This window comes from Apium graveolens, chromosome 5, assembly GCF_009905375.1.
Source record: "Apium graveolens cultivar Ventura chromosome 5, ASM990537v1, whole genome shotgun sequence".
NCBI lineage: Eukaryota > Viridiplantae > Streptophyta > Magnoliopsida > Apiales > Apiaceae > Apium > Apium graveolens.
The window spans coordinates 188,391,149-188,407,733 of NC_133651.1; the positions used below are offsets into that span (position 1 = coordinate 188,391,149).

The 16,585-nt window shown below is 36.9% G+C and overlaps 1 protein-coding gene across 1 annotated transcript; it reads right to left on the bottom strand.

The window, feature by feature from the left end:
• Window positions 1-7,871: 7,871 nt before the first annotated feature.
• Window positions 7,872-9,472, bottom strand: LOC141660536 (uncharacterized). Its single transcript, XM_074467530.1, has 2 exons — window positions 8,064-9,472; window positions 7,872-7,980 (listed from the first exon to the last, which is right to left on the bottom strand). The coding sequence occupies exons 1-2, from the start codon at window positions 9,470-9,472 to the stop codon at window positions 7,872-7,874; spliced, it is 1,518 nt and encodes a 505-aa protein (XP_074323631.1).
• Between the last annotated feature and the right edge of the window lie 7,113 nt (window positions 9,473-16,585).

The window sequence follows — 16,585 nt, forward strand, 5'->3', positions numbered from 1 at the left end:
TTGCTGCTGGCAGTTGCTGTGCACAGATTTTATGGATGAAAAATCAATTGCTAGACTATGGTTTGCAAGTTGAGAAGATCCCTATTTTCTGTGATAACACAAGTGCAATTGCCATCACTGAAAATCCAGTGCAACATTCAAGGACAAAGCACATAGACACCAAGTACCATTTCATAAGGGAACATGTAATGAATGGTACTGTAGAGTTACATTTTGTTCCAAGTGAGAAGCTACTTGCAGATATATTTACCAAGCCACTGGATGAATCCACCTTTTCTAGGTTGGTAAGTGAGTTAGGTATGCTTAATTACTCTTGAATCTATCTGAGTTATTTTGCAAGTTGAAAAGTAGCCAGAAATTTAACTGATTTTTAGTCATGGATGAAATTTTGGCTAAGTCAACATTTGCATCTCGACGGATGACCATTATCCATCGAGTTAAGTCATCTGTCGATATACAATGTGCAAATAAAAATCAATTACTTTTCTGGAATCTTTTAAAACTCGACGGATAACAGTTTATCCTCATCCGTCGAAGTGTCTAAATCTTAACTGTTAATTCCCTGAACATTATCCATCGAGTATACTTACAGTTTGTAAGCATTACACGACGGATAATGGGTGGAATTTTTACAGCTTATTTTTAAACGGCTAATTTAGGCAATTTCCATTGGTTAATTTACTTCTCTTTATTATTTTTATCCATTTTTTTGAGTAAAGTATAAAAGCTTATTTCATTCTAATCATTTTCTTTTATCATTCTCAAATTCAACTGCGTTTATTTCATTCTCTCTCAAGCAAAAATCCTCTTTCTCTTCAAGCTTTCCTTCTCTAACAATGGCACCTGTAGTAAAGATTATGTCTCAGACTGGGTTCATTTACGAGAAGAACAACTTCACGGCTTTGGTCAACAAGGGTATTCAGCAATCAGAAGACTATCACAAGATGATGGACTTCGTGAAGAACTGCAAGTTAAGTTTTGCCATGCTTGAATCACCCATAATCTTTTGTGAAGTCGTAGAAGAGATGTGGACTTCTGCAATTTACAACTCTACTGACAAAACCATCACTCTAACTATCAAAGGTAATGAATTTTGTATCAATAGTGATGTGATAAAAGCATGTTTCAAGATTCCTGATGATAATGTAACTTCACCACAAACTGACACTGATTTGATCAATATGCTTAATTCCATGCATTATGCACTTCCTACTACTAAGCTAAGTGATATTAGGAGATTAGGTCTTAGGAAGGAATGGAGTTTTATGTGTGATGTTGTTACTAAAGTTTTCTCTGGAAAAATAAGTAATTTTGATTCTGTGAACATTTCCATACTTAACATGCTATACATGTTAGTTACAGACAAATATTACAATTTCAGTGGCCTTGTCTTGTATGAGTTAGGTTTTAAACTAGGTGAGTTAGCCAAAAGGGGAAATAATGTATATTATGCTAGATTTTTCATGATATTGGCTAACCATCTTTGTCAAGAGATTATACTTGAGAACCCAAACAACAAATTAGCTTGTTGGGTTCAAGAGAGAAGAATCATTGCAGATTTGAACAGAGCCAACCATCATAGGGATGTGCCAATGTTCTACTTTCCTGTAATGCAGACACCTCAGGTAAGTGAGGTAAGTTCATCCATACCCTCAACTATTCCAATCTCCTCTATTTCTTTGAGTTCAGGCATAGCTATGGCAACTGTGATAATGACCAAACAGTTTCCTACCAAAGCTGCCAAATCAACTACAATTTCTAAATCCAAGTCAAAGAAAACCCCCTCTGGTATCTCTCAAAAGGTACCAGTTGAAAAATCTACCAAAGCCAAAGAGGGGAGTGTGAAGGAGGGTCAGTTAGGTGAGGGAAGGGGTGAACATCAAAGAAACCCCAAGGATAAGGTTGGAGAGTTGAGTGAATCCCAGCCTAGCCACACTGTAGTTTCCCAATAAACTGTAGTGCTTAAAAAGGACAAAAGCTCACTTCTAGCTGCATCCTCCCAAAAGGATGTGGCTATTGAACAAAGCTCTCAGCCAAGAGCACAGGCCAAAAGGATTAGGGACACAAGCTCACCCCAAACTTACACAAGAAAGAAGAAATCCAAAACAACTGGGGATGCACAGGGCACACACACAGTGCAAATTGGTGCTAAAGACACAGTCCCTGCACCTTCTCAAATTCAGATTGATGTGGCTCCAATAAATGTGGAGTCACAGCCAAAATCTCTTATAATAGAAGCCACTAAAACACCATACTCACCAACTAACTCACTGGAAGTAGATATGATAAACACTTCAATTCCTGATTCCCCTTCTTTAACTCTGTTGGGGAAGCCAAAATCTAGTGCAAGTGAGCATCATCTTTTAGATGATTTGTTGGCTCACTTGCCAATTCTTTCAGATACTATTGTGACATCTGTGCCTCAAATAACTTCAATCAACACAGAGTCAACAATAGTTTCTCTTCCCACCTCATTCATTTCTACTCTCTCGATAGATATTGCTCATCCGTCGAGTAGTGATTGTATCGCGACGGATAAATACTACTAGAAAAAAGACCTTAGACATCGGTTTTTAACCGATGTCTATGTAAAAAATGTATGATGTCTTCGTGACTGATGTTAAATGTATTTTCTCATAGACATCGGTTAAAAACTGATGTCTATGTAATATTACACATCGTTTCTGAAAAATTTCTGATGTCTAATTCACATTGATGTTATATAATTGTTTAATGTCGAGTTCAGAAATGTAATATTAGGACGATTAGGCCTGTTTAAAACTATAACACACAATCAATATTTATAAAATAACATCGGTTAAAAATAAAAAACCGATGTCTATATCTTATTAGACATCGATCATTTTCTAAGTACCCGATGTCAATGTTGATAATAAACATCGATCATTTTCTAAGTACCCGATGTCAATGTTGATAATAGACATCGGTTGTTTTCTAAAAAACCGATGTTAGTATGATAAATAGACATCGGGTGTTTATTTTTAAATCGATGTTATTACCCTGTTTTCATGTGCTAATATTCCTTTATTAACATCGAATATTTTATTTTTCTGATGTCTTTGTGATTTTAAGACATTGCTTTTATATGTGTAAACTGATGTTATTTATGGTTTTTTAACATCGGTTCTAATAACAATGTGATGTCTGTTTCTATTATAATTAAACTGAGCATCTCTGTTTTTGCATGAACCAGAAAACTCCATATGGTAAAATCCAATCAACCAACAATTTTCCATCCAACCAACCAACAATTTTCCATCCAACCAACCAACAATTTTCACCCCATCAACCAACAATTAACCCAGATTCAACCAACAACAGTTTTTATCCAATCAACAACCTAAAACATCTACTAGAAAATTCAGAACATCTACATTAACCAACCAACAACAAATATATAGCGAAAATAGTTCTAACACATTGTCAAACATGCATCTTACAAATTCGATCATCAAGTACATTATGAAACCAGAATTTACAGTAGCGAGGCAAGGAAATTTACAATCTACATTTTGTCTTGAATGAAGTCGATAACATCACAACGAACCTGGTCTAGCTCCTCTAGAGTGTAAGACTAGCGAGTCTTGGTCGCCCACTAAAAATTGAGTAAACCGAAAAGGGAAATCATAAAAAAATGCATCTAAAATGCCACATTCAGTCATACAAAAATGAATGTACGGACCTTAGAAGTAAAAGAAATTTCTCTGTCCTCAATAATTTCCTTCATGTACCTCATGACCATATAACCACATTCAATCCCACCAGGCTGTTTCGGGGATCCCTGTTAAGATAAAAAAAACTGGCTTTACAAACTGATTAAATCAAGATTCCTGTCGTACTATAAAAATTATAATATAAATTACTTACTACAAGATTCTTGATTTTAGGAGCTTTGTTACCCCTTCCTGTTTGAGAATTAACTTGTTTTATTGTCATGCATATTATAATGACACGATGTCAAGAGTCATATTTCGAATACAAGAAATAAATGAAAACAACCTAAAAAATAAAAGGAATAATGTTACTCTGATAAAGCTTTTTCTAAATCATCAAAATGAGTTGGATGAGGCAAAGGATTGAGAATGTAAATGTCGCCATCCCATATTACGACCAGAATCCAGTGACAACTGTATTATTATAAATTTACACAAGTCAGATATTTTTAAAAATAGCCTAAAAACCTAAAAGAAAATTAAATTAATAGATTACAATATGCATTTAAAAATACTTACTGATGATTATGTGGCAGGAAGAATATGTGATTTTGATTACCCTCTTTCAACCGACTACCAACATTTCGTTGAAAATCAGCATTCAAATTAAAGTTGGCGCCAGGATCAAAAAATCCATACAGGACCACATCATCATTCTTGCGAACCCTCTTAATTGTACTATGCAAGTGCCTATACATATGTGGGAGAAATTAAAATTACTAGCAGACCAGTTGTGCGATAATTCAAACAGAACCTATAACCACGAAAATAAATTACTTACGCCATATACGCAGATATCGCAGCTTGTCCAATCATGTCAAACTCTAACAATGCTTTTAAATTCTCATGCAATATATATATTGTCTTCTCAACTCCAAACACATCGGAATCACATGGAATAGGGATAGATTCCCCGCTGGCTTTCATAAATGTCGTAGCATGTTTGTACAATACCTTGTATTGGTGTGGCACTTTCTTGCTGACCTTGACGTGAGTGAACTCTTGTTGAATTTTATGCACCTCACCCTTGTTCTTTGACTGCGACACATCTCTTTTCTTTTCTACAAAAAAATGAAAGAATATAAGTAGACATTTATTCACCTAATTAACCCCTATTTTTCAACTTTTATACAACTTTAGCAACCAACAAGCACATGTAAATACCACAATTGTCCGTAGGCTGATTAAATTTTGAGGCCATGCCAAGTGTGAACCAACGGCTTCACGAACATGTTCAATTTCACTAGGTATAGGCACGGGAACTAAAGCATCTGGTTGGATATGTCCATCAACCGACACACGAGCATGTCCAGGCTTCAGGGGCACTCCATGAACCGAAACATTCATTTCATCATCTTCGAAAACAGTACCAAAAGCAACTTTATTTTCGATGCTATCCACCGAAAGCTCACAAATTTGTGGACCCTATAATTGTAAGGAGTAAATTATATAATTACTCTACAATTTGAAGAACCGTATAATTATAATAATATTTGTGAAATGTACCTTCTTTTCTGATGGAGGGGGTTGATCATAAGCAAGACAATCATCATTCACCAATATTTCTTTTGCTTTTGGTTCTCCTTCAACTGGTTGGCAACTTGCTCTCTCCGAAAAATTCGGAGACTGCTGATTAGATCCTGTAAACAATGACTTGAGCTCAGCCATTTCCCGCCTTGTTCTTACCAACTCCTCCTGTAGCACTCTATCACGGGCCAACAACTCCGCCTTGGTAATTGCAGGTTTTCTCTCTTTCGGCAGATTAAAGAACATTTTTGGGGTGACGAAACCTCCAACTCCTCGAACCCTGCCTGAATGCTCAGGAGTTCCGAGTATCGTAGTCAACACACCATCAGTTCCAGATGGTACGAATTCACCCTTCTCCTTCTTTTCGAGTAATTCATCCTAATGCAGATATGAATACACATCAGATCTTAGGGACATATTATGAATAATGAAGGAATAAACAGATTTCTCATTATAATCTGTTTTTCTCGATTAAATGCAGTTTTTTTCATAATTTTTACTTGCAATTCTGGCAAATACTGCTTCTTTATCTTCATCAAGTTCCTCATCATCTAGCTTTGACTTTCGAGCCTTTTTCCAAAATATTGCCCGATCTAGTTTCTCCTCGGGCTTCAGTTTGCCTTTCTTTATCTGTTTAAGATGAGAAAAAATTAAAAGGTGCTTTATTTGTTGAAGATGATAAAAAATTATAGCTAGGTTCTTACTTCATCCTCTTGTAAACCAATGTAACCCTTCCTTGACAAACGATGATGATATTTTTGATTATGCACTCTTTCGCTCTGCAGGGTGCGTAGTTTCTGCATCATACAACGAATAATTATATCCAAGTAAATATTCTAAATCCAAAAAGGGTACACTGGCAAAGAAAATGCATCCATACCAGCCACTTATCACCTGTCCTCAGCGCGATAAATCTCGTCCAAGCTTCTTGACCCACAAACCGATAATTTTTTGGAGGCCTCTTCAGTTTCTTCTTTTTTTCAGCATATGGCATCACGTGTTTAGTTGTTAAATCAGTTTTAAACTGTCTCCACTTCTCTCCTGCAGACTTAAGCACCATAGTCTCACTTTCCGGAGCAACTTTAAATGTACCCTATGGACAATAAAATACACAAGTTTATAAGGCTTAGATAGTAGTACTAAAAATAAGTTGTGTGTGTCAACTATAATTTAATACCTTAATATGAAGCCATAATTTATCTTTCAATTCCCGATCCACATTTGGCCAGCTGTCAATGTCAATAGGAATCATAGTTCTTGCCAGGTGCCCTATGTAGGACTGTAAGGTACACCTAGTATCTCCGACAGGAACTCCAAACTCATTGTATCTGATTTTAAATCTCTTGCCCTGGGCCTTCCTTACCAATACTTTTTTAAGAGAGGAAACACCTCGTGCAGCTCCCAACCTTCTTTTCGCAGAATTAGAATTAGTTGTTGTTTCTTGTTCAGACTGTTGCTTTTCAGTTTGAGGTTCACTTGGTGCTTGTCCATCCTGATCACAGTGCTCTTCAACCTCCTGATCACAATGTTCTTCGACCTCTTTAACTTTTTTAGATTTGCTTTTGTTGGTTCTCTGTTTCTTTGCCATTTTTGTCCTTCACTCTGAATAATAAAACAAGAAATAATTAGTCACTGAATAAATGAAACTCTACATGAATTAAAATACATTCAAAATTACATATGCATGAATAAAAATGCATTCAAAATTACAACTGGAAAATTTCAAAACAAATACAAAAACAAAATACAAAAAAAATATAAAAGAAAAATTACAAAAGAAAAATGCATTAGTCACTATAATTCATTTACTCAAAAAAATTATAAAGGAAAATTAAATATGTTGATTAAATTATAACAAGCAAAAAGTACAGAGAGCTAAATTAACAGGATCATTTTTTAACCCAAATTCCCTCAACATTAGGCCTAATACTATGCGCAACGTCTTCATTGGTCACATCAGAAGCAGGGATGTTAAAGCAGAAGGGAGGATGTTCCATGATCGTGTCACCCAAATCATCGTCGTTATACAACTCTTGATAGTCTCTAGTTGTAGAAGTTAACACGATCGACCAAGTAGGATCAACCAGATCTTTAATGTAAAACACCTGGTTGACTTGGTCAACAGAGACATATTTATCCTTCTTATGGCCTTATCGATTGAAATCCACAAGTTTGAAGCCAAGATCGTCGATCTTTATGCCTTTATCATTCTCTGCCCATTTACACAAGAAGAGTGGAGCTTTGAACTCATGGTAATCCAACTCCCATACTTCCAAGATTATTCCATAAAAGGTCATATCACTCGCAATGGGGTTTAAATCTTTCGCACTGGACACCTGGACTGCCTTAGCAACCACAGAAACTCCACTGTTTTGAACAACCCGCGCATCATCTCGGTCTTTCGTAAAGTATCGGACTCCATTGACTGAAAAACCTTGATAAGTTAAAACAGAAAATGATGGTTTTCCAGCGAGCCATCGTATCGTCTCTGAAACAGCATCGGGATTTCCCTTCATTTCACTACTTACCTATACATAATATTATATAATAAAAAAATCCATCAGTTGCAAACTACAACTAACAACTATTTAAGTAGATAATACACAAAACCTACTTTTTTTTCAATCCAATCGGCAAATAGCCGATTGTGCTCTCCCATGAGCCAATGAACACTTTTTTCTTCCCTCGGTAAATTTCATCCAAATACTCCTTGTGCATTCTGAGAATATGCATAAATATTAGAAATAACCCACAAAAATTACATCTTCAAACAAATAGGACAAGTTAATAAAATAAACGTACACGATATAGGGATACACTTCATCATTGTTTTGAAGGACATGCAGATGAGCCTCATCTCGCTCTTTTTCTTCCACGGCCTTTATTTTCATGGCAGATAATGGACCAGATTGCTTGCCTTGCTCAACTGGAATGCCGGCAGTTGTACAAGTCTGGCTCATAAATTCTGTGCAGAATTCTACCGATTCTTCTTTAAGGTAGCTTTCTGCCATACAACCTTCAGGATAATATCGGTTTCGTACGTAGCTCTTTAGCACTTTATTGAATCGTTCGAAGGCATACATCCATCTATAAAATACCGGTCCAGATAAACGCACTTCTAGGACCAAGTGGACAATAAGATGTAACATTACATCAAAAAATGATGAAGGGAATATTTTTTCTAGATCGCATAAGGTTATTATTACATCTGACTGTAATTTATCGAGTTTCGAGACATCGACAACTTTGCTGCATAAAGCATTAAAAAAGAAGCACAATCGTATAATTGTGACCCTAACATTTTTCGGGAGAACGGATCGAATGGCAACAGGGAGGAGTTGTTGGAGAAGGATATGGCAGTCATGGGACTTAAGCCCGTATATCTTCAAATCAGACATGGATACACAATTTTTTATGTTTGATCCATGTCCAGAAGGAAGTTTCATAGACAAGAATGAGTTCAACACTCTCTTTTTTTCAACCTTCGACAAAGTAAAAGGGGAAGGAGGCAGATAGGTCTTCTTTTCTCCTACTTGAGGAGCTAAATCATGTCTAACACCCATATCAATCATATCACGATGTGCCGCCTCACTATCTTTTGACTTTCGCATATTTAATAACGTCCCAAGCAGATTATCACACACATTTTTCTCGATGTGCATAACATCGAGACAGTGGCGAACATGATGATATTTCCAATATTCTAACTCAAAGAAAACAGATTTTTTCTTCCATGGACATTCCACCTTCTTCGACTTCTTCACCTCTTTTCCAAAACAAAAATCAATTCGTTCCTGACGCGCTAACACTTCTTCTCCGGAAAGGGGTTGACATGCGTTCCCCAACTCTTGTTGTCCGTTAAAGGCCGCCTTCTGCCTCCTATAAGGGTGTTGCCTAGGCAAATAACGACGATGACCTTGGAAGCACATCTTCCTACTGTGACTTAAATATTTAGCCACAGTATCGTCACCACAAATTGGACAACTCTTATAACCCTTATTCACGCAGCCTGACAAGTTTCCATATGCTGGAAAATCATTTATAGTCCACAATAAAATTTCTTTTAGAGTGAAATATGATTTACTATAGGCGTCATAAACGTTTGGTTCACCTTCTTCCCAAAGTTTTTTCAGATCATCAATCAACGTTTGTAAATAAAGGTCGATGTTATTTCCCGGCTCATGTGGACCAGGAACTAAAACTGACAACATCATGAACTTCCTTTTCATGCATAACCACGGAGGAAGATTGTACGTTACCAACACTACTGGCCAGCATGTATATCGATTGACTAACCCATTAGTATGCGGGTTGATACCATCCGCTGATAAAGCCAACCTAATATTCCTAGATTCACTACCAAAGGCAGGCCACCGGTAATCGATATTCCTCCAAGAAGGAGAGTCGGCCGGATGTCATATCTTGTCATCATTTATTCACTGATTTGCATGCCAAGTCATGAGTTCAGCAGTAGAGGGAGATTTAAATAACCGTTTAAATCTTGGAATTATAGGAAAATACCACATGACCTTGGCTGGAACATTGACCCTAAGTTGGCCATTCTTCCGTACTTTCCAACGTGACAGCTTGCAATGAGGACACTGAGAAGCATCAGAATGTATGCCCCTATACAGTATACAATCATTGGGACACGAATGAATTTTTAAATACACTAGACCTAAATCGGATAAAGTTTTCTTCGCTTCATATGCGTTAGGAGGCAACACATTATCTTTGGGAAGGATCGAGCCAACTGAAGAGAGCAGCTCAGTAAAGGCAGTGTCGCTAATACCAAACCTAGCTTTCTAGTTGTGCAATTTTAACATTGACTCTAACTTTGTGCACTCGCTGCCCTCAAACAACGGTTGTTCCGCATCAACAACAAACCTCTGAAAATCATATGAATCCTTATCGTAATTACCCGAATTAAAAGCCACTTCACAAACTTCAACAGTTTCTGATGCAACAAAGTGCTCTATAGATTGGTCTGAAGCAGGACGTGTACTACCTATAGAAGACCTAGTACTCCTAGTAGATTTTTCTTCATGCCAAATTCAATCAACATACCCCAAACTAAAACCATGATCGTAGATATGTCCCCTTATGATTTTGGTTGAGAATTTTTTAAAATTCACACATCGACCACATGGACAAGGAATTCTTTTAGGATCTTTACAATTTTCTTCAGCGAAAATCAAGAATTCTTCGACGCCAATTTCAAATTCTAAAGAATCCCTATCTTTCGATATCCACGACTTATCCATAAATGAAAATGTATGACCAGCAATCTAGCAACCTAACCACCTGATGGTCATTTCAACATCAAAGCGCGAATTAATCAATACAAGTGCACATATTCAAGTGCACATAAACAAAACAAAGAAAGTCAACATTGTTTAACTAGCATAATCAATACAAGTGCACATATTCAAGCGCGAATTAATAACAAACATGCCCTTAAAAAATTGAAAGATTTTACACAAACGACAACTAGTACATTCATGGCATCTCATCTATTAAAAGAGAACGATACACTAAATCTGATACATAAACAACAATCCAAATCAAATAATGTATACATAAATAATGACAGATCGGTTACTGGTGAATCCCTTCCTATATAATGTATACAAAAAAAAGGAAAAAAGCAAACGAATAAGAATTTCTAACCTCCTTCTTGAAGTAAAATGTGCAGGCACTGTCAAATTCCGAGACTTGATGAGATAATCTGCAAATGGACAAAATCGAATTTAAAAACATACTATTACTTAAAACTTTAAACGGACAAAAATCGGAAGATATCAACCAGAAAAGAAAAATACATGCAAATATCAAACCTAATTAATATATTTAGGCAAACCTAAATATATATACACAAGAACACAAACCTAATTTATGTTAAAAAAATGTAGATTTATGTAAATATATATACATGCATATTTAAAACAACTCAAGAAAAAATATAAAATTAGAGTACAAACCTTATTTGGCTCAATGAATCTCAAAACCTGTTCAAAAAGGAAAAAACCCATTAAAATTTATGAACAAACCCTAATTGAACAAATGTAACCTAATCGAACATACAAACCTAAATGAACAAACATACCTGTTCAGAAATTCGGGTTTCTCGTAGATGGATTTTGATTAACTGATGGTGTTCTTCAATTTGGGGTTTAATTAAAACCTATGTACTTATTATAAACTGATATGGTGTGTGTGTGAGATAGAGAGAGATGGAAGAGAGAGAGGGAGAGAAGCAGAGAGATGGAAGAGAGAGGGAAAGAGAACCAGAGAGAGTGAGCTCAGAGAGAAAGAGAGAGCAGAAAGAGTGAGAGTGGGAGAGAGAGCAGAGAGAGAGTGAGAGAGAGACAGGAAAAATAATTAGGGGGGAGAAACGGTTTTTTTTTTGGTTAAGGGGGGGGGAATATTTGGGGAATAAGGGGGGAAAGTTTCCGCGTTTTTTTTTAATTTTTTTTAAGTTAACCATCGACAACGGTTGTAAAATACAACCGATGTCTATAAAACAAAGACATCGGTTATATAGAAAACCGATGTCTAACTAACATTTTTCACTTTTGAAAAATAAGTATAGACATCGGTTATTTTCTGGACCGATGTCTAAAACAATAAGTAACATCGGTTTTAAAATAACCGATGTCTAAATGAACTTTCACATCGGTCGTCTGAGCAACCGATGTCTAAGGACCGATGTCTATTGACAGAATTCTAGTAGTGAAACTTAATAGCAGTTATCCGTCGGATAGCTTTACAACTCACCCAATGGATATCACTTATCCGTCGAGTGTCTCTGCACAACTTCAAACTTCAATTATTTCAAGTGCAGAAGATTTAGTGGTAATACAGTCACTCTTAGGACTGAGAGAGGAGAGTGCATCGAGTGAGAGGCTGGGTTGCTCCCAGGAAAAAGAAGAGGAAAAGAGTGAATCTCAGCAATCCATTTATTCAGGATTGGCAAAAGTGAGTGAGAGGAGTCCCACCTTGGTAGGTGAAGGTGAGGGTGTGAGGGTGGGGAGCCAGGGTGAGACCCTGATGCAACAAAAGAGAGATTATGAGAGAAAGGCAGGTACAGGAGAAATAAGGATAGATCCAGCCATTGCTAGTGAGTCAATGATTGTGGATGATGCTGAAAAGGGAAGACAATTTCAACAACATTACAAAGCTGAAATTGATAACATTTCCTTGGATGCTGACACTTTTACTCATCCTGTGTCAGCCTATCAATTATTGGCTGCTCACGGCAATGTGGAGGCAGAGCAGACTTTGAATTTAGTGAACAGCACAGAATCTCTTCAAAGAGATAAAGCTGCTGTTAACAGAATGCCTTCTCAAGCTGGAGAGCCATCTGAAGAATTTAGAGTAAATTCTAATGATGATGACTCTGGTTCTTTGGATGGAAGCATGAACTTAGGGGGAACTGAAGGCCCAAGTTCTGCTTTAAGTTTACCTGAATGGGCATGGGCAAAGGAATCAACACCAGGACAATTTGAGGTGTCTTTGGTCAAACAAGTAATGGCTATTCAACAGGCCCTTCAGGAAACTTCAGATGCTGGTACCAAGGCTGTTCTTCAAGCTCACCTAGACTCTCTACATCTAATGAAGATCCATCACTTAAGACAAAATCTCAGTGTGGATGAATTGAAAAGAGATATAGCTGACTTGAAGACCTATAACTCTGAGAAGCTGGATTCAGTAATGCCATATAGTACCATGCAAGATCTACTACTAAGATTGAGGAGAGAATCAGACTCTGAAAAGAAGCTAGCCAAGCTGGAACACAGAGTTCAAATTATTGAAGATTCAGTGGCTATTCTTCTTCAAAATCAACAGACTCAGATAAATGTTCTCATGCAACTGGCTAAAGCACAAGGCCTAACTCCTCAACTTGATGATAACAAAAAGGGGGAGAGAGAATCAAGTAAGGGGGAGAAAGGACCAATAGAGGGGGAAAAATTTCAAGTACAAATCATCAAAGTAATTGTACCTTCAATTACCATCTCCAAGCCACCAGTTGCAGATGGTATAGATCTAATTGAAGCAGCAGCAACAAATTTGAAAGTTGCTGAAAAAGGAAAGTTGAGTTTAATCAACTGGGAATAGATTGATGAGGAAATTCAGAGAAAGTTTAAACTAGACAAGGAGTCAGTTAAGTCAGTCATCCATCACTCTCATGTCAAGCCAATCAGTGTGAATGAGATGAGCATGAACTATCTGGAGAAAGGATAATCTTCCTGCATCAAATCACAAAAGACTGAAATAATTCTCAAACCAAGGGCAAATTATCCAAAGTCATCTTTGAAGAATCCCTTGGACACTGTGTACGAGACACCCAAGCCTGATGAAAAGAAGCTTCTATCAAGATCCATTGTCTTCTATAAAGATCCAGCTGATTCAGCCTCAAAAAGGAGAATTGCTAAGATATTCAGAAATGGAAAGGAAATTTGTGTTGTAGCTGGACATCCACAATTTGCTCAAGCAAAGAAAGAAGAGAAAGCAAGATTAAAGAAGGAAAAGAGGCAAGCTGCTCTAGATGCAAAGAAATCTAAACAAAAGAAAGAGCAGATTGTCATCTTGGCCAAGCTACAGGCTGTAAACTCTTCTCAACAAATTCCCTCTCAACCATCTGAAGCTGCTGAATCAAAGAAGAAGAATGAAGAACAGAAGAAATCCCCAAGAAAGAAAGAATTGGCTAGAAGAACAAAAAGGAAACTGGATGTTGTTGACAAGGAATTGGAAGATCAATTTGCTAAGAAATTCACACCAGCTAAAACTCAAGCATCAAAGCCCTCTGTGGTATTTGAAGACATAAGGGTGGTGGACCCCTACAGGAACATACATGGAGAGCCTATTATGCCAAAGGATGAGCCAATAGAGTGGGATAAATTACCAATTCCTGACTTCAACTTGCCAATCTTTACCAAGCCAAAAAGGAAAAAATCAAGGGCAGTCAAGAAAGTGAAGCTGTCACCTCTCAAATCCAAGTCAGTAGTTAAAGCTCAACCCAAGGACAACAGGGGAGACTACTTGTACTTGTGTGACATCAAAGAATTCTCAGATCTAAACCTTTATCTGGATGAACTAGATGAAGTAAGGGCAATTGATGCATACAGAAACCTACCTGAAAGGTTGGTGTTCAAGTACAAAGGAGGAAGGGAGATTCAGTGGCCTCTTCATAGGATACTTCAAGAAAGCCAAGCTGTGTTGATCAAAGTCTATTCATCCTTCAAGAAAAACTTTGGGTTCAATGTAACTGCAAGAAGACTAGTATTGAAGAGGATTGAAGAGTTGAGGAGTGTTAGAGCTAAAGATGCACTCCCAAAGACTCTAATCATCCCATACACAGGGAGAAGAGTGCATCTAAGGCCCTACTGGCTGATGGAATTCATGGATGACAAGGGTGTGAGAAGATTCTTTAGACTAGAAGACCAATTGAGTATCTCTAGCAATGAGACTCTCTTGGAGATGCAAGAAATGCTAGATCTCTCAGAATCTGATGAACTAGAATTCCACAGGCAGCTCCAGAATCAAATTGAAGAAAACAACAGAAAGCTTGGAAGAAGATCCAGACCTTCAAGGAACTAGAAAAACCTGCTCAGGCTAGAGGAGCATCTTGAACTGACTGTGAGCCAAACCTTGTACATTTTGTTTAATTGAAACACTTTCAGTTTTATCTACTTATCTTTAAAAATATATGTTTAGGATGTTTTGTTATCATTAAGTATCTCTTAATTTATGGCTACAATTCCAGTAGACATAAATTGGGGGAGATTGTTGTGAATATGTTATGCACTTGATGATCACTTAAACAAAACATCTAAGTAGGTTTTACTTAGTGAAATTATGTAGCACTCAACGGATAAGAATTATAGTCCCGACGGATAACTCATTATAGTCCCGACGGATGATTAACTTATTATCCATCGAGTGAGTAGCTTATGTAACAATAAGTTTGTAGCACAGTGATGTATGCACCTTTGTATAGAATCTATAGTAGCATATAAGTCATGTTGACTTTAACTAGATATGCAGAATAGGTTGATTAATTGTACGTAAGTAATGTCTTGTAATTCTGTACAAGTGAAATGAAGTCAAGTGCCAAAATAGCTACCGACGGATGATTAACAGAGCCTTCGACGGATGATCAAATGACTATCAACGGATGTTTAACATAGCAGTCGACGGATGATCAATTAAGTCTTCGACGGATGATCTGAAAGTCGATGGATGATCATATCAAGAATTCAAACATCAGTTGAGCAGTGAAAGCTGACACACAGCCGTCGAGTTGTATACAAACACATTGTGGAAACCCATTAACTGGGTAATGGAGGACGAAAAACAGCAAAGATTAAGAATGTTAGATTTTCTATTTGTTCAGTCTTTTTGACTTTGTAATCTTGGTATTATATAAACCAAGAGAGTAGCAAATAGAAAAATAACTGAGATAGCTGAGAAACACAAAAACAGAGAAATCTTTGTGAGCAGAATCTTTAGCATTTCCTGTATTCTCAGCAGTTCTATTTTGTAAGCAGCTGTGAGCATTTCTGCACACAGAGTCCTCTCGATATATCATATATATCTCTGGTGGAATTGTTTAAATCCACCAGAAAGTTTTTAAAGACTCTTGTTTTTAATTACTTATGTTTTGATTCATTTAAGTTTACATTCCGCATTGTGCTAATCAAAACAAATATATCTATAATCGAGTTGAACATTTTTATTTCAAGAAAAAGGTTCAAGAATTCCATTCAACCCCCCTTCTGTAATTCTTGCTACATTGTTAAGGGACTAACACCCTTTTGCACCCATTTACAATCCCGAGTGGAAGAATCACCCGAATTTCTCATGGACCCAAGGTCAAACTTGTCAAGCTCCGCAACCAACTTTTCAAAGGCCTAATCATAACTCTTACCCTAGTTCTAGTCAAAGTCCTTATCCAAACCCAATTCAAGCACCCTTGAATCCTCCCGGGTTTAATGATTCAAATAAGAAACTTAATTTCTTAGAAAAGAGTATCGAGGCTGTGCTTAAGTCTCAAACTGATTTGACTCAATCTCAACAGTCCTTCATGCAAACCATGACCCATGATAGGCAATTATTAAACTCTAATGCTCAAGCCATATCCGAGTTAGAGGTTCAAGTGAGTCAATTAGCCAACACCATTTGTGAGATAGAGAAAAATCAACTTCTGATCCAACCCGAGATTAATCCTAAGTTCCCTCTCAATCAATGACCTCATGAAAGTGTTAATGCTATAATTTGTTTAAGTTCGGTAAATAAGGTTAATACTCAAGTAGGTGTCGCTC

Excerpts from the sequence above, each read along its gene's own strand:
- LOC141660536 (XM_074467530.1), bottom strand. The coding sequence starts at position 9,472 with ATGTTGTCAGTTTTAGTTCCTGGTCCACATGAGCCGGGAAATAACATC. Across the intron at positions 7,981-8,063 it reads GAAGTGTATCCCTATATCGT|AATGCACAAGGAGTATTTGG; the intron begins GTACGTTTATTT and ends GCATATTCTCAG.